This window comes from Taudactylus pleione, unplaced genomic scaffold, assembly GCF_031769625.1.
Source record: "Taudactylus pleione unplaced genomic scaffold, aTauple2 ptg000026l, whole genome shotgun sequence".
Taxonomy (NCBI): domain Eukaryota; kingdom Metazoa; phylum Chordata; class Amphibia; order Anura; family Myobatrachidae; genus Taudactylus; species Taudactylus pleione.
Window position 1 is genome coordinate 36,365,049 of NW_028284428.1, and position 25,946 is coordinate 36,390,994.

The 25,946-nt window shown below is 41.8% G+C and overlaps 1 protein-coding gene across 6 annotated transcripts in view; it reads left to right on the forward strand.

Moving 5' to 3' along the window:
• The window catches only part of SYTL5 (synaptotagmin like 5), a 297,226-nt gene extending 273,014 nt beyond the window's left edge, over positions 1-24,212 (forward strand). For all 6 annotated transcript variants that reach the window (XM_088451681.1, XM_088451679.1, XM_088451682.1 and 3 more), the window contains 5 exons: positions 6,310-6,471; positions 7,731-7,839; positions 18,442-18,571; positions 20,497-20,702; positions 22,322-24,212. In XM_088451681.1, the coding sequence (XP_088307807.1) occupies positions 6,310-6,471; positions 7,731-7,839; positions 18,442-18,571; positions 20,497-20,702; positions 22,322-22,467 (753 nt within the window). In that variant the 3' untranslated portion in view covers positions 22,468-24,212. The remainder of the gene's footprint in view (positions 1-6,309; positions 6,472-7,730; positions 7,840-18,441; positions 18,572-20,496; positions 20,703-22,321) is intronic.
• The last annotated feature ends 1,734 nt before the right edge of the window (positions 24,213-25,946 follow it).

Below are 25,946 nucleotides of genomic sequence, written 5' to 3' on the forward strand. Positions count from 1 at the left end.
ATCAGAAAGGTAAAAAAAAAAACATTACAAAACGACAGAGGGGGGCACATGCCTGGATCCCCCCCCCTCCCCTCTCCCGAATCCGCCACTGTGTAGGGGTGTACAGTTAGCAGCGCTGAGATGCACGGGCACCATGGCTTTGCTGAAAATAAATGAACTGCAGTAGATATTTACATCTTCCAAGTTTACTCTCCAGAACAGTTCACATAGTAATACAGAGTTACACCTGGCATATCAGCTGACACTCCTGAGTTGTGTAAATGTCACTCTCTTTAGCGGTTGTTTGCATTCTCCCTCCTACATTATGGTGACTAACTGCTGTGTTTATGTCTTACACACAGTTTCCTCATGCTCAATCTTTGAGGAATCCATCCAAAATATGACAGACCCATGATTTAACTTTTATTAATAAATGATTTGTACAGTGGTTTATTGCCGTACTGTGCTGGGGCCTCGGGTCCAATTTCAATTATATTGGTAGGTTAACACAGTTCTGGCTAAATAGGCCCTGCGTGTACGCTTGTGTTAGGGGATCTGGATTGTAAAATCTACTAGGGTGGGAGATGATGTATAATAAATACACATTTTCTGAGTGTACAGCAGTGTGTATTTCGTCCTATAGAAATGTAAGAGGATAATAGTAAATGTATCTTATGGAATAGCTCTGATAGAATATGGGTTCAGATTGAGGTGGAAGCCATGGGACTGTTTTCTCCTGCTTCCCTCCTTTGGCTTCCTAGAGCCCGTTGCCCTAAAAGAGTTCGTGACCACCTTATTATTTCTCATTCGCTGTCATTATGGGACATAGCTTTCCCTCATTTGCTGAACTCCAGTCTAAATTTCATATCCCCTCCAAACATTTTTTCCAATATCTACAACTCCGGAATTTCCATAACATAGTTAAACACCGCCTTGTTCACCGTCCTTTGACTCCACTGCTGGCCTGATATCGGCTCTATATTCAGAGCTCTCTACACCTTTAGACTCCACACGTGGCCCACACGAGTTAGCCTGGGAGCGGGATCTGGGTGAAACCCTGAACTCTGATGATTTGGAAGAGATTAGAGAGAGAGCCTCCTCCAGTTCCATCTGCGTTAGAATAAAAGAGAACGTCTATAAAATTCTTTACAGATGGTACCTGGTCCCCTCCCGACTGAAAAAGATGTTTCCTGATACATCCGATAGATGCTGGCGTGGGTGCTTGTCAGAAGGCACATGTTTCCACATTTGGTGGAGCTGTCCAAAACTCACTAGTTTTTGGCTAGATATTAAGAATTTGATTTTCTCAATTACTCAGCTCCCGATCCCTTTGGATCCCAAATTGTTTCTTCTAACCCTACCTTTTCTGACTGCCACCTACTACCAAAACAAATTAATTAGGCACATTCTCTCAGCTACCTGTCAGCTAGCAGCTGATTGGGAACAGTTATTGCCCCCTTCCCCGTATTCAGTCATCAATAGGGTCTGGTCTGTTCAGCAAATGGAATATATGACGAGTATCCTTAACCACTCTTGCAAAACATTTGATAAGGTCTGGGCCCCCTGGTTGTCCTATTTCAATGCTAGTTCCCCAGTCACCTAATCTTCTCTATTTTTCCCCCTTTATTCTTCTTCTTTGACAGGACTAGCCACGCTGTCTCCCTTTTTTCTCCTTATCTTTTGCTCTCCTTGCTGGTCTTTTTTTACTCTTTTTCTTAAAGTGTAAAATTGTATCCCACAGTTTTATTAATACCACTGAACTCTGTTCTTGTGTATTTCTATTGTTATTTTCAGTGAAGATTGTTTGTCTTTCTGTAGACATATTTTGCTGTATTTTGTGTGGATCTTTAATAAATATATATTTTAAAAAAAAAAAGATAATAATAGTAAGAGTGCTCAGCTGGATTTAGATTGGTTGAGCTGTGCTTGTATTTGACTTGCAAGATTTTGAATAGCTGAGCCTATTAATGACAACAGTTATGTATGTACCAGTGTGAGATATAATGATATTGTTTACTTGTAAGTGGTCTAGTCTGTGCTTCCGAATACAATGTTAGATATCGTGTGGATCTGACAGATGGTCATTAACACAATGTACTGTATTGAATGAATTTCTGAAAATGTGCCGAATCCAAATACAAGCCTTTCAGGTTATTTTAATGAGCAATAAAATGAAGTAAAACATTATATTTACTGCTGTTTTATGAAAATATATTATGTTTAGTAACATCATTTGTCTTCATTGGAATTTGGAAACACAATAGCAAATTTGTCTCAAGGGATGGGAGTCATTAACATGCAATAGGCAACATTGATTTTTACAACTCATTCAAATTTTAACTACAGATAATAGATCCTGAATATTTCAGGCACAATATAACATGAGCCCCATGATACCAATGTATCAATAATGACTTGTTCTTCACAAGCACTAAGGAAACATTACACATTTGACTTTTGAACCATTTATCTGTCATACAAGAAAAAATAATCTTTTTAGCTAAAGTAAATGAAGAATTTATACTTTGGCATATAGGAAACTATATGATCAGCTATCTGTCCCATGTTGTTAGTAGTGGTACTGCCTGTCTATAATGCTTCATGTCAGGGTTGGGAAGATGGAGAGTCTACGTTTTATGCTCTATAGTTATTATAACTCAGTTGCATCTTGTAATTTAGACTCATGAGCCATAGCCATTAATGTTACTATGAGTTTGAAGTGGATTAACCATGATGGAATGCTTTGTTATTTGAGCAAATTACAGTAGATCACATTGGGAAGGCCAGGGAGCGAATGCTAGCTTAGTCAATGGGGTGCTTGCAGTGCCACAACCCCCCTAGTAAAATCCACCACCCACAGCGACTGCCCAGCAGTGTCAGTGGCTTCCCATTGGAAGAGCTCCCTTCTAATCACAGCCGGACAGATAGTCCCAGGGAGTAGAAAGACGGAGTACGATACAATGCTTTTATGTATGAAGATTTGGGGTTTTGTTTCAGAGTCACTAAGGCCACTTAATAGGACAATGTCACAAAATTATTTTTCTACTTTAATATTGTTGGAAATGTATCAATTAATTTTATAATGTTCTTTTTTTCTGAAAAACATTTGTAAAATGTGCATTAGGTATGACATCCTAGTATTAATTATCTGCATTGTGCTTAAACAGAGATGGACAGAAATCTGGTGTATGTTGCTCCTGGACTATGCGGATAAGAAAATGTGTATATTTGCCTGTATGCAGAGTTGTTTACATCTCACTGTGTGCTAACCCCAAATTACATCCATTTCCATTGACTCACCCTCAGTGAATTTTACCTGCGTGACAACTCTCCATTACACCCCAACTACAGCAGACGGAAGTGTAGATGCATTTCAGATGCGTGTGACTCTGCATCGCCTATACTCGAGTACAATCATTTCCTGAGCATGCACAGTGTGAAAACATGCAAGATGCGCTCTGCGAACAGGCATATGCTCAAATTAGTGTCAGACACCCTGGGGTAAATTTACTAAGATCCGTGTTTGTCCCGATTTGCATTTTCGGGTGATAATATCATTATTTTGCAAATCGTGAATTTACTGTCATTAAAGTCTGGTGATTTATTCATTTTTTCAGGTTGAAATCGGGTGTTTTTATGCCGCAAATTTGTCCCTTTTGAACAATAGAAATTATATCACCATCGGCTCAGTTCACTTTTTTAATAGAAATCATGAATTTACCATTATTTGTTTTGCTAAAGTCGCCCGTTTTACACTTAAATCGGGACTCAATAGAAGTTTTAAATGCACCGCCTCCTGAGCTGCGAGTTTCCATCGAACATATACAAATCAGTGTGATTTGTGTATGTTTCTGAATAGCAAGTGTGTTGTAAGGGTTAATTAAAAAAATTACGTGAGGTCCTTCCCCCCCAAAAGGCTAACCAGCCCCAGACTAGCCAGCCTGTCCTAGTACCTAAAATTACGAGGAACAAAACGTGTATGGTTCCACCGTAAATTAGGCACCAGCACCGGGCTGCAGGGCCAGTCCTGGTTTTAATTATAGGGGGGGAAAATTACATAGGGGTTACCCTATAATTAAAAAACAACACCAGACTCTTTCTAGCGGGTGGCTGATGCCACAGCCAGGGGAGCCCTTTCACCGGGCCCCCCAGCCGCAGCATCAGTCCTGACTGCTAGTCAGCCCAGGCCCGGGATCCCTGGGGAGTTGGGGACCCCCCAATAAAGAGGTCTCCCTCTCCAGGGCACCCCTGGCCTAGGCTGATAGCCCCGGGCTATCCTCACCACCCTAGGGCGGTGAATGGCGAGTTGATAGTGTATGTAGTGTGTAAAAAATAGAATTAACAACATTGTCTTTACAGTGGAACTACAGGTCCCAGCAAGCCTCCCCCGCATGCTGGTACTCGGAGAACCACAGAACCACAAGTATCAGCATGCGGGGCATTAAGGGCCCGCTGGTACCTGTAGTTCACCTGTAAAGAAATGTGTAAAAAAACACACAACACACACACTGTGGAAGTACAGTTTTATTACATACATACATACATAGACACCTACATTAATGCCCCGCATGCTGGTACTTGTGGTTCTCCAATTACCAGCATGTGGGGGAGGCTTGCTGGGACCTGTAGTTAGACTGTAAAGACAATTTTGTTAATTCTATTTTCTACATACTACATACACTATCAACTCGCCACCCACCGCCCAGGGGTGGCGGGGATAGCCCCGGACTATCATCTTAGGCCAAGGGTGCCCTGGAGAGAGGGACCCCTTTATTGGGGTACCCAGCTCCCCAGGGATCCCTGGCCTGGGCTGACTAGCAGTCAGGACTGATGCTGCGGCTGGGGGGCCCGGTGAAAGGGCTCCCCTGGCTGTGGCATCAGCCCCCCGATAGAAAGGGTCCGGTGCTGGTTTTAATTATAAGGGGACCCCTACGCAATTTTTCCCCCCTATAATTAAAACCAGGACTGGCCCTGCAGCCTGGTGCTGGTACCTAATTTACGGTGGAACCCTACACGTTTGTTCCCCATAATTTTAGGTACCAGGACAGGCTGGCAAGTCTGGGGCTGGTTAGCCTTTTGGGGGGGACCTCATGTCATTTTTTTTTTAAATTTAACCCTAAAAATAAAAAAACAGTCTGCACATATTTCACTGATATGTATGTGCAGGCTGCTTGTTCGGGAGACAAATTCGGCCATTTAAATCGGGACTTCAAATAGGACAGGATCGACCAAATACACCATCAATCAAAACGATCCTGTCAAAACCGGGAGCTTGGTGAAAAAAACGTCCATTTTTGATCGATCCTATCCGAGTTGAAAAATTGGGACCAAATAGAATCTTAGTAAATTTACCCCCATGGGGGCAATTTAATTCTGTGGGAGTTGAATAGCGCCAGGAAATTGGTCCTGGAGCTATTCAATTTAGCGGGCTGTTGGGTTGACTAAATGATTTCTTCCTGCACCCTCCTGAGGTTACGAGGAGAAATCCAACTAAAGTGCCGGCCGCGAGGCTGTTTGCCAGCTTAGCGTGCCGCTGATTGTCTTCTTACCACACCATGCTCCCATAGTAACACTAAGGAGTAAACAGAGAATCCAGGCAAACTATGTGGTTAGCCTTACTGCATGTGTACTCTGTACAAAAAATTGGATCACAATCTAACAAAATGCAAGAGTAAAGTGTTGCACATGAAAATCTTCTGCTTGTCCATGGAAGTTCTAATATACCATTTACAATAAGATTCCTTCTCTTCCCAATCCTTATACAATCCTATGGCAGCTTGTGCTCATTTCCAAGCAAAACAAGACCTGTGCCACCTATTTGAGAACTACAAAGCTGCTAAACCTTGATAATATCCCCAGATTTGCCCGGTTCTTTCATATTGTAGTCTAAGGCATTATCACTGACTAAATGACCGGATAGACAAGTAATTGTCATATATAACAAATTATTAGGACAAAAAAATTACGTTATCTGTAGTTATATGTAGTTCTTGACGACATAAGTTAAAAGAAAAATAAAATTAGGGAAATCACCAAAAATCTATAGGAAGCCAACAAGACTTATGACACCTTTACCTGTAGAATACTGTAATTAAAATAAGAGTTTGATGAGTGAATGTTATCATTCATATTAGCATTCATATGTTAGAGTAGAGAATTTTGGGTGTGAATAGTAGATTTCAGGGCCGGATTAAGTGGGGGAGGGGGCGACAGGGGTAGTCTGTGTGTGGGGGTCCCCACACAGTGTCAGTGTTACAGTTATTATGTGGATTTGGATTTAGTGCACTAGGACGTTGCCTGGTCCTAAAACTAATCCCTATTTCTCCCCAGTATGTGATCAGTCACACACAGCTAGAAACCAGAACTTTGCAGCTGTCTGTCTGGCATAACGATCGCTTTGGACGGAACAGCTTCCTCGGAGAAGTGAATATTCCACTTGATACTTGGAATTTTGAAAACCAAGAAGATGAATGTTTTACTCTACAACCTAAGGTGGGTTTAATATTTCTACAAATCACTCTTTTTATTTTTAATCCAATATAAAAAATAAAACATGTATTTTTAGTATGGGAGCTGGTAGCAGAAGGCTCCTGTAAGGTAATATTTGTCTTCTGCTGCTCATCACCATTTACCGCCTACAGATCATCCAGAACAGATCATCAACCAACATATTTTGTGACTGACTATAATCTGGTTGAGTTAATATGGTAGTAGGTAACATTTGGTGAAAGGTTTTACATTGGGTTTTACTATTCTTTATAATTATTAATATAGTTTTGTCTGTAAAAAAGAGACCATTTTTGAAGGGCATAAGATAGGTACACACCTGACAGCTGTAATAATCCAGAGATAATCCAATTCCCTTTATACACACTGCTCAATTATCGTTCCTATATGAGCAGTAAACTTCCTGAGGTGATGTTTTTACATGCAGGTTGTTAGACTATGGACCTCATTCAGAGGCGGTCGTTAGATGCAAGCGGTCGCTCTGAATGAGGGTGGCTGCTTGCATCTTGTAGTGCCGCCTCTTGGTCGATTGCTAAGCAGTGTGTTAATACCCCAGGGCTCTAGCGACCGACCAGGGTGATGGTCAAGACCATCGCGACCATTGGGGCTTGTGACAAGACCCTAAAGTTGGGTCTCGGCAGGAAGCAGGAAGCTCCCCACTGACATCACTGCTAATGTCAGTGGGGCCGCCCCCAAACGGCAAGCGTTCCTTCGGGAACGCCTCCGTTTGGCCGGCCATGCCTCCTGCCCGCCTCCCAAACGGGGCGAGCTGTCACTCACCATCAACAGCTCACCCCTTTTGATGCGAGACCCCTAACGACCAGGGCGCCCGTCGCTAGCCGGGTCTCGCACATGCGCACGTCGGAGCCGGCTCCGATGTGCGCATGCCCAGTGGGGGAACATCGACCCGGTTGCGAGCGCTCATCGCTTGCGACCGGGTTTGAATGACCCCCTATGTCTGTACACACTGCATTTGCTGCATGACATCGGCTTGTCGGGGCCAGTGTACATCATGCAGCAATCCTGATGTCAGTAGTGATCTGATGTGTTTGTGAACAACCATTGGTTCCAGTTTCTGTGTACACGCCGTGCAAAAATCAGACTGACCAGCCGAGAGATGACTGAACGGCCCAATAATTGCACAGTGTGCACCTAACATTAGTCACCTTAACCAATTTTCTTGCATTTCCGTCAGTAACTTCCATTCTATACAGTCTTTACATTGTGACTTTCTTGTTTTTAAGATGGATATGACATCAGATGTTACTCTGCAGTATAAAGGAGAGATTACAGTTGGCTTACGCTATATCCCGCCTGAGAAAAACTTGACTCTTCCCTTGGAACCAGTAACAGGTAAAATCGGGCATTGGTGGAATTTTTCAGGGAGAGGACATCTATTATATATAGTATATATATATATATATATATATATTCTTTCTTTATTGTTTGCTTGTCTGCTCTGATACAACCATAATTTTATTTTCTAAAAGTTGCAGAAGGACATGCACATACTAGCATGTTACAGTAGTCTCAATATCAATACAGAAATCAGTTTGTACATAAAATATTACAAATGTTCACCCTTATTAGTACGGTAGAGTATAAAGCAAAAGCAAAATGGTTAATCCTTAGTACATATTGACCTCATGAGCACCATATGTCAATGAGGCTGCCTTTGCTAATTAGCAGAATAAAATCTTTATAGCCACATAAATTGTGTAAATACAACAGATGGTCTATTTAGGCTATTCTGGGCAACTCAGGCTGCATGTTAGTGCATGGTTCAACGATTACAGTATCACGGGTATCAATGAGCAAACTACAATTTTATTCATATATGTACATACAGATGTATCCTTTGCTGTAGTCACGCCAAACAGCCCCTCTCAGCGCGCCAAGTCCCGTGAGACTCTGTTAATATCGGGCGTCTTTTTTCACAGTTTTTTTGCCGAAAATGTATCTAATGGAGCGTACACACGGTCAGATTTGTCAGACTTGTCAGATTTGTCAGATGAACGATTGAACGATTAAACGATCTGAACGATTTGAACGATTTTACCAAAGTTTTGAACGATTTGAACGATTGAACGATTTTTGACTGCATTAAAATGAATGGAATCGTCCAAGTCTGACTGCAAACCCATCAGATGTCAGATATCGTTATCTGACAAACGGGAACGCGCATCGTTGATCGTCCATCGTTCAGGCATGTCAGATATGAACGATTTTCCTTCAGATATGAACGACTGAACGATTTTTAAATCGTTATCGTTCATATCTGAAGGAAAAATCTGATCGTGTGTATGCACCATAAGATGCTATACGACTAGGACGCACCAGGAGACTGTGCAGATTAATTTGATATGTGACACTTGCATATCTGGGAATCGGCATGTAATGCCGGCTGTCGGGATGCCTCCTGTCACAATACCAACAGCGGCATCCCGATGGCTGGTATCCTGACAGGGATCGGGTAAGTATACTTACTCTCCCCCCTTCTCCCCCTAACCGTCCCTTCTTGTAGTCTAACCCTAACCCTCTTCACCCCGCACCCTAACCCTCCTCGTTAGTTCCTAAACCTAAGTCTCCCCCATTTGTGCCCTAAACGCATAACCACCCCAGTGGTGCCTAACCCTCCGCCCTAGGGGTGCCTAACCCTAACCCCCCCAAAAAAAAGGAACGCTAACCCCGCTATGTAACCTAAACCTAACCCTCCCCCCACGTGGCTATTACTAAGGACGCCCCGGACTTACCTTGTTCGGCCAGCTGTCCGTGTTCCAGTGTCGGGATTAAGATAGGCGTCGGTGTTTCGACGCCTATCTTAAGTCCCTTGTCGAGAGTCATTGGGACTTAGACCGGCAGTCGCTAACTGCATCCCGTATATCAGTGTACAGCTGAGTCTCTGAAGCAGCATACAGAGTGCTACGATGCAGCGGCCGCAGCTTTTTTCCACACCGAGTTTTGCTTACGGACTCAGGCGCACACAAATGTACAAGTATCACATTTCCAATTAATCAGCACAGTCTGCTGGTGCGTCCTAGTCGCATCGCATTGTGATTTAGACGCATTTTTGGCAAATAAATGCCCAACACTAGCAACGTTGCTCACTCACCGCAGGCATGTCATGCTGCTTGGCTTATTGAGGATATATGTAGGTGGACACATCTGTATAATGAAAACATTTATTGATTCAACAATTAGTAAGTGACTTTGTCACATACATATTTCTCTCCATTATGTTTTCTCAATCTCAAAAATGAAGGAATAATCTGAAAGGTTCATTAGAAAACCACTGAATGCTGTTAGCCTTAATGTGACTGGTTTGTCACTGGGCAGCAATAGCGTTATGAACAGTCAGTAACACATATGCAGCTGTCCTTTATTGTCAGTGACTGATACACACAGTGCAGCAGAGACGTCCTCACACCGTCATTCTGCAGGATCTTAGCACAAATCCTGTGACATTTGTTTTCACCAAACACAGTATCACTGGCTTTGGGGCTGATTCAGAGTTGAACGCTCTTCCGATGTTCATGCATTTCAGCAATTACCGGCAATCTGCACGTGCGTCACAGCTGCATTGCACACGCGCTGCAAATGAATAGTGATTGCGCTCGCTGTGATGATTCACTCGCAATAATTGACAGGAAGAGACCGTTTTGTGGGTGGTTACAGGGTGTTCCGGCCAAAACGCAGGCGTGTCGGGTCCATTTCATGGGCATATACTAGCCAACGTCTGTGATTGCGCACGCAGAGAACAAAGCTTTAGCGTCACAATTACCACGTCCATTCTGAGTGACCATAGACTTACTCAAGGAGTCAATGTTTTGAGGATCTGCTTCCGATGCCGCGTTTGTGTATGCAATTGCCGGCAGCTACGAGGGCTCCGGTGAGCTTCTCAATACAAATTTTGCCGGCTGATGCATTAGCATATTTTAGCAAATGCTAAGCGACAAAATTCACAAATGTGTGTGCATTAGCGTACGACTCTGACTCAGGCACTTTGTACATATTAATCAGCGAAAATGTTTACGTCTGTACTGCAAATACAAACAAGCAGTTGGTCAATAATAGCTTTAAATATGTACAGCATACATGCCTACTCTCCCGGAAGTCGTGTGAGGCTCCAGATTTTTCGGGTAACCCCCCCGCGCCCCGGTACAGTAGGCACTTTTCCCGCATTCCTGCATACTTCCTAGTAAAGTGGGCAGTATGTAAAAGGAGATCAGGGGTCCTCAAGTAGAAGGCGGGGCTTAATGACGCAATTCTATAAAAATTGCATCATTTGACCCTGCCCCTTATTTATATATGATCTATGCGCAGTAATTTACCATGAGGGGTGGGGCTTAATTACGCAAACCTTTCAGGCCCCGCCCCATCACCGCTCACCTGCTTCTCCTCCCCGGGCTTCCCCCGGGGAGAGAAAATGAAAGGTATGATAAACAGTATATAAAAAAGGGAATGTATTACCAAGAAAGGCCCATACCTAGAACAATGCAGTGATTATTTGTTTACAGGACGGGAACATTGGATTTAAATATTACTTTTATGTTTTAACTAGAGAGATTGTTAAATGGCTTTAACATGAATATATTTCTCAATTTCTTACATAAATGTACCACCAATACCCATCATGCCTCTTCCATATCAGCAGCAGAGTCTCATGAAATATAGGAGAATCTACAAAAATCTACTGTTGGCATGGCATATGGGAGTCTGTTCCTGGTGGGCATGCTGGGACTTGTGGTTAGATGCCTGCAATCTAACTCTAGGGTAATGGGTACATGTCATATAAACTAACCCAGTTGGTTACTGAGGTACCTGGAGGGAGATGGAGCCGAGGTGCCATGTGTGGGTGTCAGGCTCCGTCTGGGAGGGAGGTGTCGGCGGGTAATGAGGAAGTCCCCACACAGTGCGAGAGCCAGGTGGGTATCTAGAGAGAAGGAGCCGGGGGCACTGCTAGCGTAACATGCATCCGAGATTGCAGCAACGCATGAGCATGGGAGGTTCGTCCCAAGGGCTTACCTGTCCAGTGCGACGGCAACGGCTGCATCGCCCTCCTTACAACCCTGCCTCACACCGAGGCCAACTTTGAAAATGTTCAAAAAGTCCTTACATAGAACTTTCTCATAAAATCATACCTAAAACATACAGAACCAAAATGCAGGTTCTTGTAAAATCTTACCCTAAAAAATCCAAAATACCTCTTGTTATGTTCTGGGTTGTTTGTGGACCCGGGGTGGTATCAGGAGCGATCACAGAAGCAGATTTGTAAATAAAACTAGGATTTTTAATAAGTGCTTGAGTAGACATATAATGTGGCAGTAAATAAAAGTCCAGGAAAATATAAATGTGCACAAGAGTTCTGTGGTGGGAGCAAAAGGGTTAATGTCCAGGTAGAAACAATTAGAGCTGTCCAGGTGTGCAGGTAGTGAAACTGAAAATAATCAAGCCAGGTTTGCAGGTAGTGAACTGAAAATAATCAAGCCAGGTTTGCAGGTAGTGAACTGAAGCGCAGGATGTCAGCAGGCTCAGGCACTCAGGTATGGGCAAGGGTGGTGGAGGTAGCGGGGTAGTCCAGTGGGAACTAGGAGCTGACAGGCAGACTGGCAGACAGCGAATTCACAGGAACAGGAAAGCACAGAGAACTCCCTCTCAGCTAGGCTGAGATACACGTTGCACTGGCAAAGAAGGAAGGCACTGACCCTTCCTAAATACCCCATGCCGTGCTGTTACTGGCCGGAGGGAACATGTGACTCACCAGGATTGGCCAGCCGCATCACATGGCCAGAAGGCAAGATGGTGGCGCCCATGCCAAACGGAACGGAGACGTCGCCAGGCCTCACCAGCGCAGAGTGACAACAGGGCCGCACAACAACGCGCGCAGCCAAAGCCCCCCGCCAGACACCAGCTCCGCCACCAGACAGCCCGCGCCACAACGACCTCACAGGTAACACCCGCCTAGCGCCATGCTGAAATACCCTGGCCGTGACAGTACCCCCCCCTTTTGGGGTGGCCTCAGGACACTCACCAGGCTTCTCCGGATGGGCAGAATGGAATCTCCTGATGAGCGTGGGAGCGTGGATATCACGAGCATCGGTCCAGCAACGTTCCTCTGGACCGTAACCTTTCCAGTCCAACAAATACTGAAGATGACCTCTGCGCAGACGAGAGTCCAAGATCTGGGCGACTTCAAACTCAACTCCTCTCTCCGTCTGGACTCGAGGAGAAGCAGGTAGAGCATTATGGAACTTATTCAGGACTAGGGGCTTTAATAAGGAAACATGGAAGGAATTGGGAATTTTTAGGTATGGGGGTAACTTTAAACGGTAGGCCACTTTGACTTCTGTTATGGTGAAGGGACCGATGAAGCGGGGTGCGAATTTCATAGACGGAACTCTTAGACGAAGGTTCCGAGTAGACAACCAGACCTGGTTTCCTACTTGCATGCGTGGAACTATTCTACGCTTCTTATCGGCCTGGGTCTTATAGCGAGAGGATGCCTTCAACAAATCAGACCGTACTTGAGTCCAGATGGCAGCAAAATTCCGTACCGTGTCCTCCACGGCCGGAACATCGAAAACAGGCAGGCTTCGGAATTCGGGAACACGAGGATGAAGGCCATATACAACCTGAAATGGCGTTTGGTTAGTTGACGAGTGGTAGGAAGCATTATGTGCAAGGCAGCCCAATTGTCCTGGGAAGATGACATAAAAATTCTTAAGAAAGTCTCTAGATCTTGATTAACTCTCTCGGTGGAGCCGTTGTTTTGCGGATGGTAGGCCGTGGAAAAGTTTAACTTCACTTGAAGAACAGAACACAAAGCCCTCCAGAATTTTGCAGTAAACTGCACAGCACGGTCAGAGACAATTTCAGCAGGAAGGCCATGTAGACGAAGTATGTGTTGGACAAACAACTGTGCCAGGTCAGGGGCAGAAGGTAACTTCTTCAACGGTATATAGTGGACCATCTTAGAAAATCGGTCTATTACAACCCAGATAGTGTGGAAACCTTGAGAGACTGGCAGGTCTGTGACGAAATCCATGGAGAGATGCGTTCGCGGACGTGATGGAGTAGGTAATGGAAGCAATTCCCCAGCTGGAGCTTGTCGTGATGATTTATGCTGGGCACAGGAGGAGCAGGAAGAGAAAAACTCCATTATATCTGCTTTCATAGAAGGCCACCAATAGTGTCTTTTCAGGAACTCCAAGGTCTTCCGAGTGCCTGAGTGCCCTGCGAAGCGAGAGGAATGTGCCCAAGTGAGAAGCTGCTTCCTTAATTCCGGGGCCACAAATGATTTTCCCGTAGGAGGCTGAAGTTGTAATGCGGTGAAAACTCTTGATTCCAAAACAGGGGTATTGCTTTGATTTTCAGATTGATCATCACAGAGGAGAGATCTCGATAGGGCATCAGCCTTCTGATTAAGTGCTCCAGATCGGAAGGTCAGGGTGAACTGAAACCTGGCAAAGAATATTGCCCAGCGGGCCAAATGAGGACTCACACATTGGAGGTTTTTGAGAAATAGGAGATTTCTATGGTCCGTAAATACAGTAAATGGAAACTTGGCGCCTTCTAGCAAATATCTCCATTCCTTCAATGCCAACTTTACAGCTAGTAGTTCTTGCTCACCTATGGCGTAGTTCCTTTCGGCAGGAGAGAATTTTTTAGAAAAGAACCCACACGGATGGACTCGGTTGTCCTCATAACGTTGAGACAAGACTGCTCCCACAGCTTCAGATGATGCGTCTACTTCCAACAAAAAAGGCCGGTCCAGATCGGGTTGTCGAAGAACTGGTGCTGAGATAAAGGCCTGTTTTAGAAGATGAAAGGCAGACTCTGCCTCAGATGACCATTGGGCAGGATTAGCTCCTTTGCGAGTCAATGCTGTAATGGGAGCCAGCAGTGTAGAAAATCCCTTAATGAAGCGTCTATAATAATTTGCGAAGCCCAACAATCTCTGGATGGCCTTCAGTGTTTGAGGTCGGGTCCAATCCAGAATTGCCTGTACCTTCTTGGGGTCCATTTCTAAACTGGAGCCAGATATTACATAGCCGAGAAAAGGTACACTGGGCACTCCAAAGATGCACTTCTCCAGTTTGCAGTAAAGGTGGTTTTCTCTCAAACGGGTCAAAACTTCTTTAACATGTTCTTGATGTTTAGCCACAGAGGGTGAAAAAATCAGTATGTCATCCAGATAGACAACAACCGAAACATATAACAGATCCCGGAAAATCTCATTAACAAAACTTTGAAAGACAGCAGGGGCGTTACACAATCCAAAAGGCATTACTAAATACTCTAAATGTCCATCTCTGGTATTAAAAGCGGTCTTCCATTCATCGCCAGCTCGGATACGAATGAGGTTGTAAGCCCCTCTTAGATCTAATTTCGAAAAAATGACAGAGCCCTTGACCCTATCAAACAACTCAGTAATCAGGGGAAGAGGGTATCGATTCTTTACAGTAATGTCATTAAGGCCTCGATAATCGATACATGGTCTTAGACCACCGTCCTTCTTGCCAACGAAGAAAAACCCAGCTCCGGCAGGTGAAGTAGAGGGGCGAATGAACCCCTTTGCCAGGTTGTCCCGGATGTATTCGGTCATGGCTTGAGTCTCAGGCAAGGACAGCGGATAGGTACGACCACGAGGTGGTATCTTATCAGGTATCAATTCAATTGGACAGTCCCATTCCCTATGAGGGGGTAACATATTTGCTTGTTGTTCAGAGAAAACGTCGGCGAACATCTGATATTCCTTGGGAATGGCAGAAGAAACTAATGGAACTGTCTTTTTCACAGGTCGAATTTTTGGAAGACAGGATTTCTGACAGTCCATACCCCATGACAGAATCTGCATAGAACTCCAATCAATCCTGGGATTATGTTGACGTAACCAGGGTAGACCAAGAACAATTTCTTGAGAGGCCTCTGATATCACCAGGAATTTTAAGGACTCAGAATGAAGTGCCCCAATACGGACCAATACTGGTTGAGTCTCTTTGGTGACTATCCCGTTAGTTAGAGGGCGTCCGTCTATAGAGGTCAGAGAGATGGCATGGTTGAGAGACAAACAAGGAATCTGAAATTTATCTATGAAACTAGACGTTATGAAATTTCCGGCTGCTCCCGAGTCGAGTAGAGCAGTAGCAAAGACAGGTTTGGGTTTAAGATCCAAGGCTAGGGTAATCGTGAAATCTTTAATTTTTGGAGACGGGTTCATAACTCCTAACTTGATGTCTCCAGGGTCAGTTAGGATTTGGCATTTCCCGGTTTACGGGGGCAGGAGATCAGCAGGTGACCGGACTCTCCGCAGTACAGACAGAGGTTCTTTTGCATTCTTCTCTGACATTCTTCTTTAGAGAGGTGTGTATGATTCACCTGCATAGGCTCCTCTTCAGTAGGGGAAGGAATGGGACGGGTAGAAATGGAGGGGGTAAATGACCTTTGCCGGTCAGTTCTGTTTTTTTCAACCTGACGTTCCCTGAAGCGTAGGTCAACTTTGATACACAACGAAATCATGTCGTTCAGAGTAGTAGGAAGCTCTCGAGTGACTAGATCGTCCGTTAGTCGGTCTGACAACCCATGCCAGAAGGTCGAGGTGAGGGCTTCCTCATTCCATTTGAGCTCTGATGCTAAAATTGAAATTGCACGGCATATTGACTGACAGGACGGACCCCTTGTCTCAGTGTCATGATGTTTGATGATGCTGATACAGTACGCCCAGGTTCATCGAAAATCCTCCTGAAGGATGACACAAAGCCTGCGTAATTATCCAGCAGCGGATCTGAGCGCTCCCAGAGTGGGGAAGCCCATTCCAAGGCCTGGCCGGATAACAGAGAGACTATATAAGCCACTTTAGTTCTTGCAGTTAGAAAGTTGTCAGGCTGCAGGGTAAAATGTATGTCACACTGATTTAGGAATCCTCGGCAGAGTTTAGGATTGCCGTCAAATTTATTTGGTAAAGGAAGACGTAAGCGGGGAGATGATCTGCCTCCTGTATTCCCAGACGCTGATGCTGGTACTTCAGGGGTAGAAAAGGAAGTTTGCAAACTAGCCTGTCGCTTGGACATCTCTTGCAGAAATTTAGCCATCTGATGCTGCACGTTTTCCAGATTTTCTAAACGACCAGAAATGCACCTGAACAAATCCACTCCTGACTCCTGATCCGTGGCCGGCTCCATGGGGCCAGTGCAAACTGTTATGTTCTGGGTTGTTTGTGGACCCGGGGTGGTAGCAGGAGCGATCACAGAAGCAGATTTGTAAATAAAACTAGGATTTTTAATAAGTGCTTGAGTAGACATATAATGTGGCAGTAAATAAAAGTCCAGGAAAATATAAATGTGCACAAGAGTTCTGTGGTGGGAGCAAAAGGGTTAATGTCCAGGTAGAAACAATTAGAGCTGTCCAGGTGTGCAGGTAGTGAAACTGAAAATAATCAAGCCAGGTTTGCAGGTAGTGAACTGAAAATAATCAAGCCAGGTTTGCAGGTAGTGAACTGAAGCGCAGGATGTCAGCAGGCTCAGGCACTCAGGTATGGGCAAGGGTGGTGGAGGTAGCGGGGTAGTCCAGTGGGAACTAGGAGCTGACAGGCAGACTGGCAGACAGCGAATTCACAGAGAACTCCCTCTCAGCTAGGATGAGATACACGTTGCACTGGCAAAGAAGGAAGGCACTGACCCTTCCTAAATACCCCATGCCATGCTGTTACTGGCCGGAGGGAACATGTGACTCACCAGGATTGGCCAGCCGCATCACATGGCCAGAAGGCAAGATGGCGGTGCCCATGCCAAACGGAACGGAGACGCCGCCAGGCCTCACCAGCGCAGAGTGACAACAGGGCCGCACAACAACGCGCGCAGCCAAAGCCCCCCGCCAGACACCAGCTCCGCCACCAGACAGCCCGCGCCACAACGACCTCATAGGTAACACCCGCCTAGCGCCATGCAGAAATACCCTGGCCGTGACACCTCTGCATTATCAAGGGATTCTATATTTCCTCTGCAGTTTATTTATATAACTGCTGTTGGACTATTTTATATTCTACCTTGCTGGTGATGTTTTACTGCAAATACAGTATATTGACATTACTATTATCATTTTATTATTTTTGTTACTTTCCATATACTGTACAACAAGTAACAAAAATAATAAAATGATAATAGTAATGTCAATATACTGTATTTGCAGTAAAACATCATCAGCAAGTGTACAGATGTACATCTATCTTTGTAGAAGTACTTGTACTGTATGTGCAACTCCTCAGGGGTAAGAGATGAATCCATGCAGACTACAAATATATAAATATGGCAGGCGATAGCAGAGACTGAAGCTGGTCACACACTAGACCAGCTTACATCCAACCAGCCAACTAGTTGATTGGTTGGAATGAAATTCTGGTAACATATGGGAGTAAATGATGATCAGCAATTTGCTCCTAAATGCCAGAAAACAGATGAAAATGGTCGTTCAGAGAAGTTTGTTAAATGTTTGATCTAAACAATTTGTTCAAACAAAAGTTTTTGTACATTTTCCGGCATTTGGGAGCAAATTGCTGATTGTCATTTGCTTTTATTCCTTACCAGATGTTCATTCCAACCAATCAACTAGTTGGATGGTTGTGTAGGTTGGTCTAGAGTGTAGCCAGCTTAAGAGAAGCTGCCCTTCCCAGGACACACACAGGTTTTTTTCACATTTCTTTTATTCAGCAGTGCAATAATGCAATAACACATGATATATCATAAAACAGAATAAATTACAAATAGAACAAATACCCTTTAAAGGTAAAGATATATAAATAATACAATGTATTAACAGAAAAATATTTCCATTGAAAGGCAAAAGCAAAAACAATGGCTCATAATATCCAGAGCAGTGTAAACATTGCAGGTACACCCCCTAAACAGAATCTTTTTTTACAGAGGCTTTTTTCAATACAGTCATTTTACAATTTTGCAGGAAAGAAAAGTTTTAGGAGGTCAAAGAAAGTTCCTATGCCAACTGGAGCTATTATTGAGGTACTTGTAAAAGAGGCCAAAAATCTAACCGCAGTGAAGTCAGGGGGGACTTCAGACACGTTTGTCAAAGGGTAAGACTGCATTTTATGTTCTTATTGGTTTCCTTTATAGGAGTATAGTATTGGAAACATTAATTATGATTTATTCTGCTGCTTTCCTTCAGTATCAGGGGCAAATGCAGGATTTTCTTAGGGGGGGGTTCTCATACATAAATGTTTATTTAACACACACACACGCATTTTATATATATATATATATATATATACAGGTTGAGTCTCCCATATCCAAAATGCTTGGGACCAGGGGTATTTTGGATATCGGAATATTCCGTGTTTTGGAATAATTGTATACCATATTGAAATGTCTTAGCAATAGGGCCCAAATCTAAACACAGAATGCGTTTATGATTCATATACACCTTATATACACAGCCTGAAAGTTATTTTATACAATATTTTCAATAATTTTGTGGCTCTAAAAAGTTTGTGTAGATACATGAAATTCATTTATATGTCATATACACCTTATACACACAGCCTATAGGTCATTTTATAGTTTATTTTTAATAATTTTGTGCCTTAAACAAAGTGTGTGTACATTGAACCATCAAAAATCAAAGGTTTCACTATTTCAGTCATGCTAAAAATATTCTGTATTTCGGAATATTCCGTATTTCGGAATATTTGGATATGGAAGACTCAACCTGTATATATATATATATCTATGAATATGTATATATATATATATATATATATATATAAAACTTATATATTGTATGGAACATACACACTAACACATGCACATGTACAGTTTACACACTAACACATGCATACACATAAAGTATATACGCACTAACACATACAGTACATGTAGACTAACGCTTTCATACACATATACACAGACTAACACATACATACACATATTTACACACTAACATATATATATATATATATATATATATATATACATATATACACACACTAACACATACATAGAACATATACACATACATACACCTTTAATGCAGCAGCTGTAGGTTGCTAAATGGGGGCGGGCACCTTGCATCATTAGGCCCAGACCCCTCACAAGTAATGTCGTGCTTCGTGTTGATATTGGGGGTGGGGATTGTCTTATTGGCTCCGCTCCCACAGCAGCCAGTGCAGGAGGAAATTGGATTGTCGGTGGTTTCTAGGTACTCAGAAACCCCCCCCTTGCTTGCACTAGTGAGTATAATATACTGTAGTAAGAGGCGGTACCAATTTGCAGACACAACAAATATAAGGCCTGATTCAGAGATAGATCCGGCTGTGTCTTTTTCTGCGGGGAAAAACTACTTCATTGCAAACAACACGTTTCAGTTACACAGGTCAGTCTCCTAGAGAGCACATTTCATAGGGTTGGTATGTTTGAAACTGTAGACATTTGCTATCATGTATGGCAGTAATGGAGTGTGCACTCGTAATGACCAGTGAGCTTTGCTATATGGATTTGGCTCATTAACGGCACATGCTGAATAATGACCATTCATTTCATCAGGGCAACTCTTCTCTTTATAAATGCACACTCTATCTCCTGTCTTTTAACTCTTGGGAACTTTTTCACCAAAAATAAATTGACAGTATATAATAGAATGGAGGAAACAAGTATTTGCATTCCTATTATTGTTTATGTATAGCAAAATCATACCAGACCCAGATGTCAGTAATACAGATAGGGGTGCCCCTAATCTTCCGTGCTAGGGATTTTTTTTACGTTTTCAAATGCTGACATTTATATGCACATATATTAAAAAGTATTAATTATTTAATAGCTTATATGAGAATTGCCAGATTCTGATTCAAAGGCTTCCGATAAAACTATATTTACAGCAATTAATCCTCAGCGGAGTTAGTCCGTTTTTATTTCTGTTTGATTTTTTATTTATTTTGGATTGTTTGATGTTTATGTATGTTTTGGATTGTGCTAAAAATTGATTAAGTTATTTTTTATCCTCTAGATATATATTACCAGATAACAAATCAACAAAGCACAAAACTTCCATCATTAAAAAGTCAGTGAATCCTCAGTGGAACCATACGTTCTCCTTCACCAGTCTCCAGCCCGATGATTTGCAAAACGTATGCCTAGAGCTAACAGTGTGGGACAAGGAATCCTTGTCCAGCAACATTTTCCTGGGCGGAGTCTCTTTGGGATGTGGCAGCGGTATGTATTTTAGCATTTTATTAAGTGCTCTCTAAATGATATATTAAGTCATAAGATAGGTTTGGCATCTCTAAGGAAAATGAAACCCATTTCAGGGCATTACAGCCTGTGCAAACCACTTTATTCTCTCGTAAATCTTTTTAAGTTTGATTTCACGGATGCTTAATTTGGTAGTTTGAGTTGCAGACTTCTATATCCATTAGTCCGTAAAGACATATACCAATGTAATTATTGTAATTAGTCTGTGATGTGCTTTAGGTAACTAAAACAAACTATTACAATGTTTTGTATTTAAATGGTGTTTTTGTTATATCCATTGCTATGGTTCTGCTAAGTGTTTGCTGATTTTCTGTTAATAATTTTGTTTAGTTTTTTAAATGGATGTGAAGTAGTGCAATTTTTTTTCTTTATTCAAAGGAAATAGATAAAAAAAAAATAACATGCTACTTTATGTGCAGCTTGCACAATTATTTTTTGTACTAGAATCCATAGCAGCTGGAGCAATCCCATTACTGTTAGTGGTTATGTGAAATGATTGGGGATGGGACAGAAACAAGCCAGGGATGGTGAATAGCCGACATATGCTCTGGGCAGTAGAACAGACAGGGTCGACACTCTGCTAATTTTGTATTTATTTTTATTTTGTTTATTATTATTTATTTACAGTTATTTTATGCACATGTAACTAGGGGCTCATTATGGGCTGAAATATTTCCATGTATTTTTCTTATACATATGAGAAACAGTAGGGATTGGAACCAGTGAGAGCTCTGACCCTAGGGGGGATATGGGGCAACACAGAAAAAGATAATTTAAGGGGGAAGGGGAGCAAACAATATAAGTCTGGACCTGGCTTGAGATGTAGCTAGAGTCTTATTAGCTCATCACATTCAGAACTGTTATTATCATATACATGTACTCAATATAAAGTTAGGTCTGACATAAGTAAATGAGGATATTTTGTTTATTAATTTAATTCACCAGTTTAGTTTATTAAAATAATTTAATAAATGTACAAAAAAATTCTTAAGGCAAGATTTGGGTCAATGATTCCAGAACCCAGCAAATCCCCTAGATATGACTAAGCAAAGGGAAAATGGGGTGGGGGCTTCCTGGAATTTTCCTTTACCAGATATAATGTTGCTCTGCCATTTTATCTCTGCAAAACCAATTCCACTGACTCCTTATTGCAGAGTAATGTGTGGATTTTCCAGAGAAGAATGTTCAATATATATAAAATGTTAGCTTCATATACTGTATGGAGCCCTTGTAATCAGATTATATATAGTGCACTGTAGCTATGTGGGGAGAAAATAAGAGACTGTATTTTTGCTGAGAGGCAAACTTAGATTCCACCCTGTCAAAACCTACATTTGTCCCTTTGATGGATGTGATAACGTTAACACTAACAAGTGGCTATTAGCCTAAGGGAAAATTGTTGTGGTGACCGTTACTGAAGTTAATTTAATGTGACAAATCTATCTTATATGAGGGAGACCAAGAGAAGTGTCAATATAAAATTGCTTATATACTTTTTACAGTGGAATATTTGAAACCTGAGAAAGTGAGTAAATTGTGCTGTTCTATTACATGTCTATAGTATGTCTTACATTTTACAGGCATAAGTTATGGAAACGAGGTTGACTGGATGGATGCCCAAGGTGAAGAACAGTATTTGTGGCAAAAGATGATGGACAGTCCTGGAACCTCAGTTGAAGGAACCTTAATGTTGAGATCCTCCATGGCAAAACGTCAGAAGTCATAGACCTATCAATGCAGTCTAGCACATGTAATAAATAGACTATCCTTTATTACATTTCCAGCTTGTGCTTGGATTATCTGTGTTGCTTTGTAGGGATTAATTGCACCTTCACCATGGCTTGTGTTACTTTAATTTAAGGGTAATTACTATACATCTGTATTTAGGATGAATACCTAGTGCATGTATTGTAATGTAGATTTAATTACATTTTGTACAAAATGTGTTTAACTTAAATTATACACAGAAAACAAATACTTGATAATGATCTGCTAAATAATCCTTAAAAGCCCAGTAACCTCAACTTTATTATATATTGTATCAAATTGTGTTTGTCACATCTGAGTGTACGTGTGAAGCATTGTTTGTCAGTGTGTAGGGAATAAGCACAGATGTTGTACGATATTACAGACAGTCTTGTTCAGTATATTTCTGCCTGCGTTTGGCATTACTTCCTACTGGGGTAGCCAAACATCCTTTGCACAAGCCGAATTAGCCTGTAAAGGGTACATTGTACTTTATCTTGGTTATTAAACTGGCAGCCCCCCCCCCAAAAAAAAACAGTGGTTTAGTAACAAAATGGGGTTTTGGTGATAACTGCCTGGTCCACCTTGAGTAATTGAGAGCATTAGAACATATAGGGACATCACTATAATTTATTGTAAATGTATTCTTTTGTTCTCAGTGTTTATCTCTGTTAGCCAACTATTTTTTTATATTAGTGGATCACTAGATGAGCCTTGAGGTCCCAAGCATCTTATTTATAAACATATTTCATTTTAGGGTCATCACATAAGCAGTAAGTAACAGGCAGGTTTGCTCCTTACTTCTTTGCTGTGTCTAAAGAAAATGGAGAATGCATATTTGTTTCCTACTTCTAGCATATAGTTCTTGGTTTTCCACTGAGTCTGGAGTAAATGCAATTATTTTTTATCTTCTGTGTATGGATTAATTAATAAATAATAGCACTATATATATATATATATATATATATATATATATATACATATATATATATGTCATAAGTTAAATTAAATATAGTTTACAGATGAGCTTAGATCTTTTTATTACACTTTTCTAAAGCATATAATTATGGCTGTATCTCATGAATAATAATAGCAGCACATTTTGTGATATCTGATAAGATACTATTATAACAATTCTCAATAAAATAGCTGCTATTTTGCAATGTTTACATGCTACAAAAATCAGCATTTACATTATAGTGACTTAAACACAGCAGTCGGAGGCATTTCATAAATCCAACAAAAAAGCAACATTATTTTGTTATGAAGATGTGCCAAATAATTTCACTGTACAGCATATTTATTGTATATAGTATATTAGATAACTCAATACGTTTAAAATGAAGCATTCACTTACTGTTTCTCAGTCCCCAGTGTATCTATGTCCAGGTAGCACAATACTCTGGGTATATGTTTTCAGTCTTTTGTATTTTACTTAGATCTTCATCATTAATGGTTCAAAGCTGAGATAGCCATATTCCTCTCAGGCTGATTGTATATTCATTGTAAATATTGGCTACTGTATTCTCTTCAGACAGATCCTACAAATGAGTTCAAGTTGCATACAGTTTTGATTAGATAGACTTTGAAAAGCCTGTATTTAAATTGAAATGTGAGAAACATTCAAATATGGTTTAATGAATAAAAAATAAGTTCATTTTACACTGATTTAATTTGTCTGTAATTGCTATTAGAATACATATTTCCAAATACCTGTATGTTGTTTTCAGCTGTATACTATATTTTCAGTTTTGATTCTATAAGGTTTTTTTCACAAAACTTTTTTCTTTAAATAATTTGACACCTCATTTATACAATTTATTAAAGGAATCCCTATCTAAAAAAAAGTTTAGTTGTATTTTGGACCTATTCTAGTGTGTGAAAATCCTGTTTTATGTTATTTTTACATCTAGCCAAAACACATTTTATGAAGGGAGGCAGTCTTTTTCACTGAAGAGGCCAACCATATTCCTGGCTCTTCTAACTTTTATCTAATGGGGAAGCTACAATTCTCGGCGACGTGTTACTGTGATATTCAGTTGTGCACATCACCGTATATTACAGTAGCCAAACATTGCTAATTTTACAGCACACATCTATAGGGTGCAAGGGAAAGTTAACGATGTTAGTGGACGCTAAGTGCATTCACCCAACCATTCTGGGATTCACTTTGCGACTGTCGCAGAGAATATAATCTCCCCAATTTGTTTGCCTTCTCAACACTTCAACACAACTGCTTGAACTGGAAGAAGATAATTAGATGATGACTACAATGAGGGGCTTTAGGGACCTTACACACAGTGCATGAAGAGTGACATCTGTCTAAATACACAGTTTCCATGCATTCACAATCTTGCAATTTCTCTTTCATACTGCCTTCACAAAGAAAGAAGGAAATAAAAGTGAAAACATCAGTATAAAATGAGTCAATATTTGGGATCCAGAAAGAAAACAGGTGAATATAATCACTAGTCACTGGCAACTTAATATTTTGTATCTTTGGGAACTGGGTCCACTCCTCCCTACAACACTGCTTCAGTTCATCGATGTCTCTCTTAAAAGTCCCTTTACTGCATCTCAATGAGGTTGAGGTTTTATCTTTGACGTGGTTGAGGTTTTATCTGTGACGTGATCATTCGGAAACCTTTATTCTCTTTTTCAGCCATTTAGTTGTTATTTGGTGTTGTTAGGATCATTGTCCCATTGCACAATCCAATTTTTCTCAAGCTTCAGTTGTCGGACAGATGGTCTCATATTTTCCTTTCCCCCCCCCCAATAAAGAGGTCCCCCTCTCCAGGGCACACCAGGCCTAGGCTGATAGCCTGGGGCTATCCCCACCACCCATGGGTGGCGGGTTGATAGTGTAAGTGTAATGTAAAAAAAGAGAAGTGTAAATATTGTCTTTACGAGTAGAACTGCAGGTCCCAGCAAGCCTCCCCCGCATGCTGGTACTTGGAGCACCACAATTACCAGCATGCAGGGCATTAAGGGCCCGCTGGTACCTGTAGTTCACCTGTAAAGAAATGTTTAAATAAACACAATACACAAACCGTGACTGTATAGTTTTAATGCATACATACACACTCACACATACTCACCTAGATTACCTGGACTGGTCCCCTTCTCCTTGTAGGCATGCTAGGTGTTCGGAAAATAGGTTCTTACCTCCCGAATGAAGAGCTCAGACGTGGCTCTTCCCTTTTGTAGGGCCGTGTTTGAGTGTTCATTGGCTGAGAGAGGTCAGCCCCCGTCTCTCTCAGCCAATGAAGGCAATGGTGGGAACCGCAGAATCACCTTTAGTAACCCTGCTTCTCTCACCATTCACTTCAATGGTAGGAGCCGTTCATTGGCTGAGAGAGGCGGGGGCTGACCGCTCTCAGCCAATGAACGCTCAGACACGGCCCTACAAAGGAAAGAGCCGCGTCTTGAGTTCTTCATTTGGGAGGTAACAACCATCGT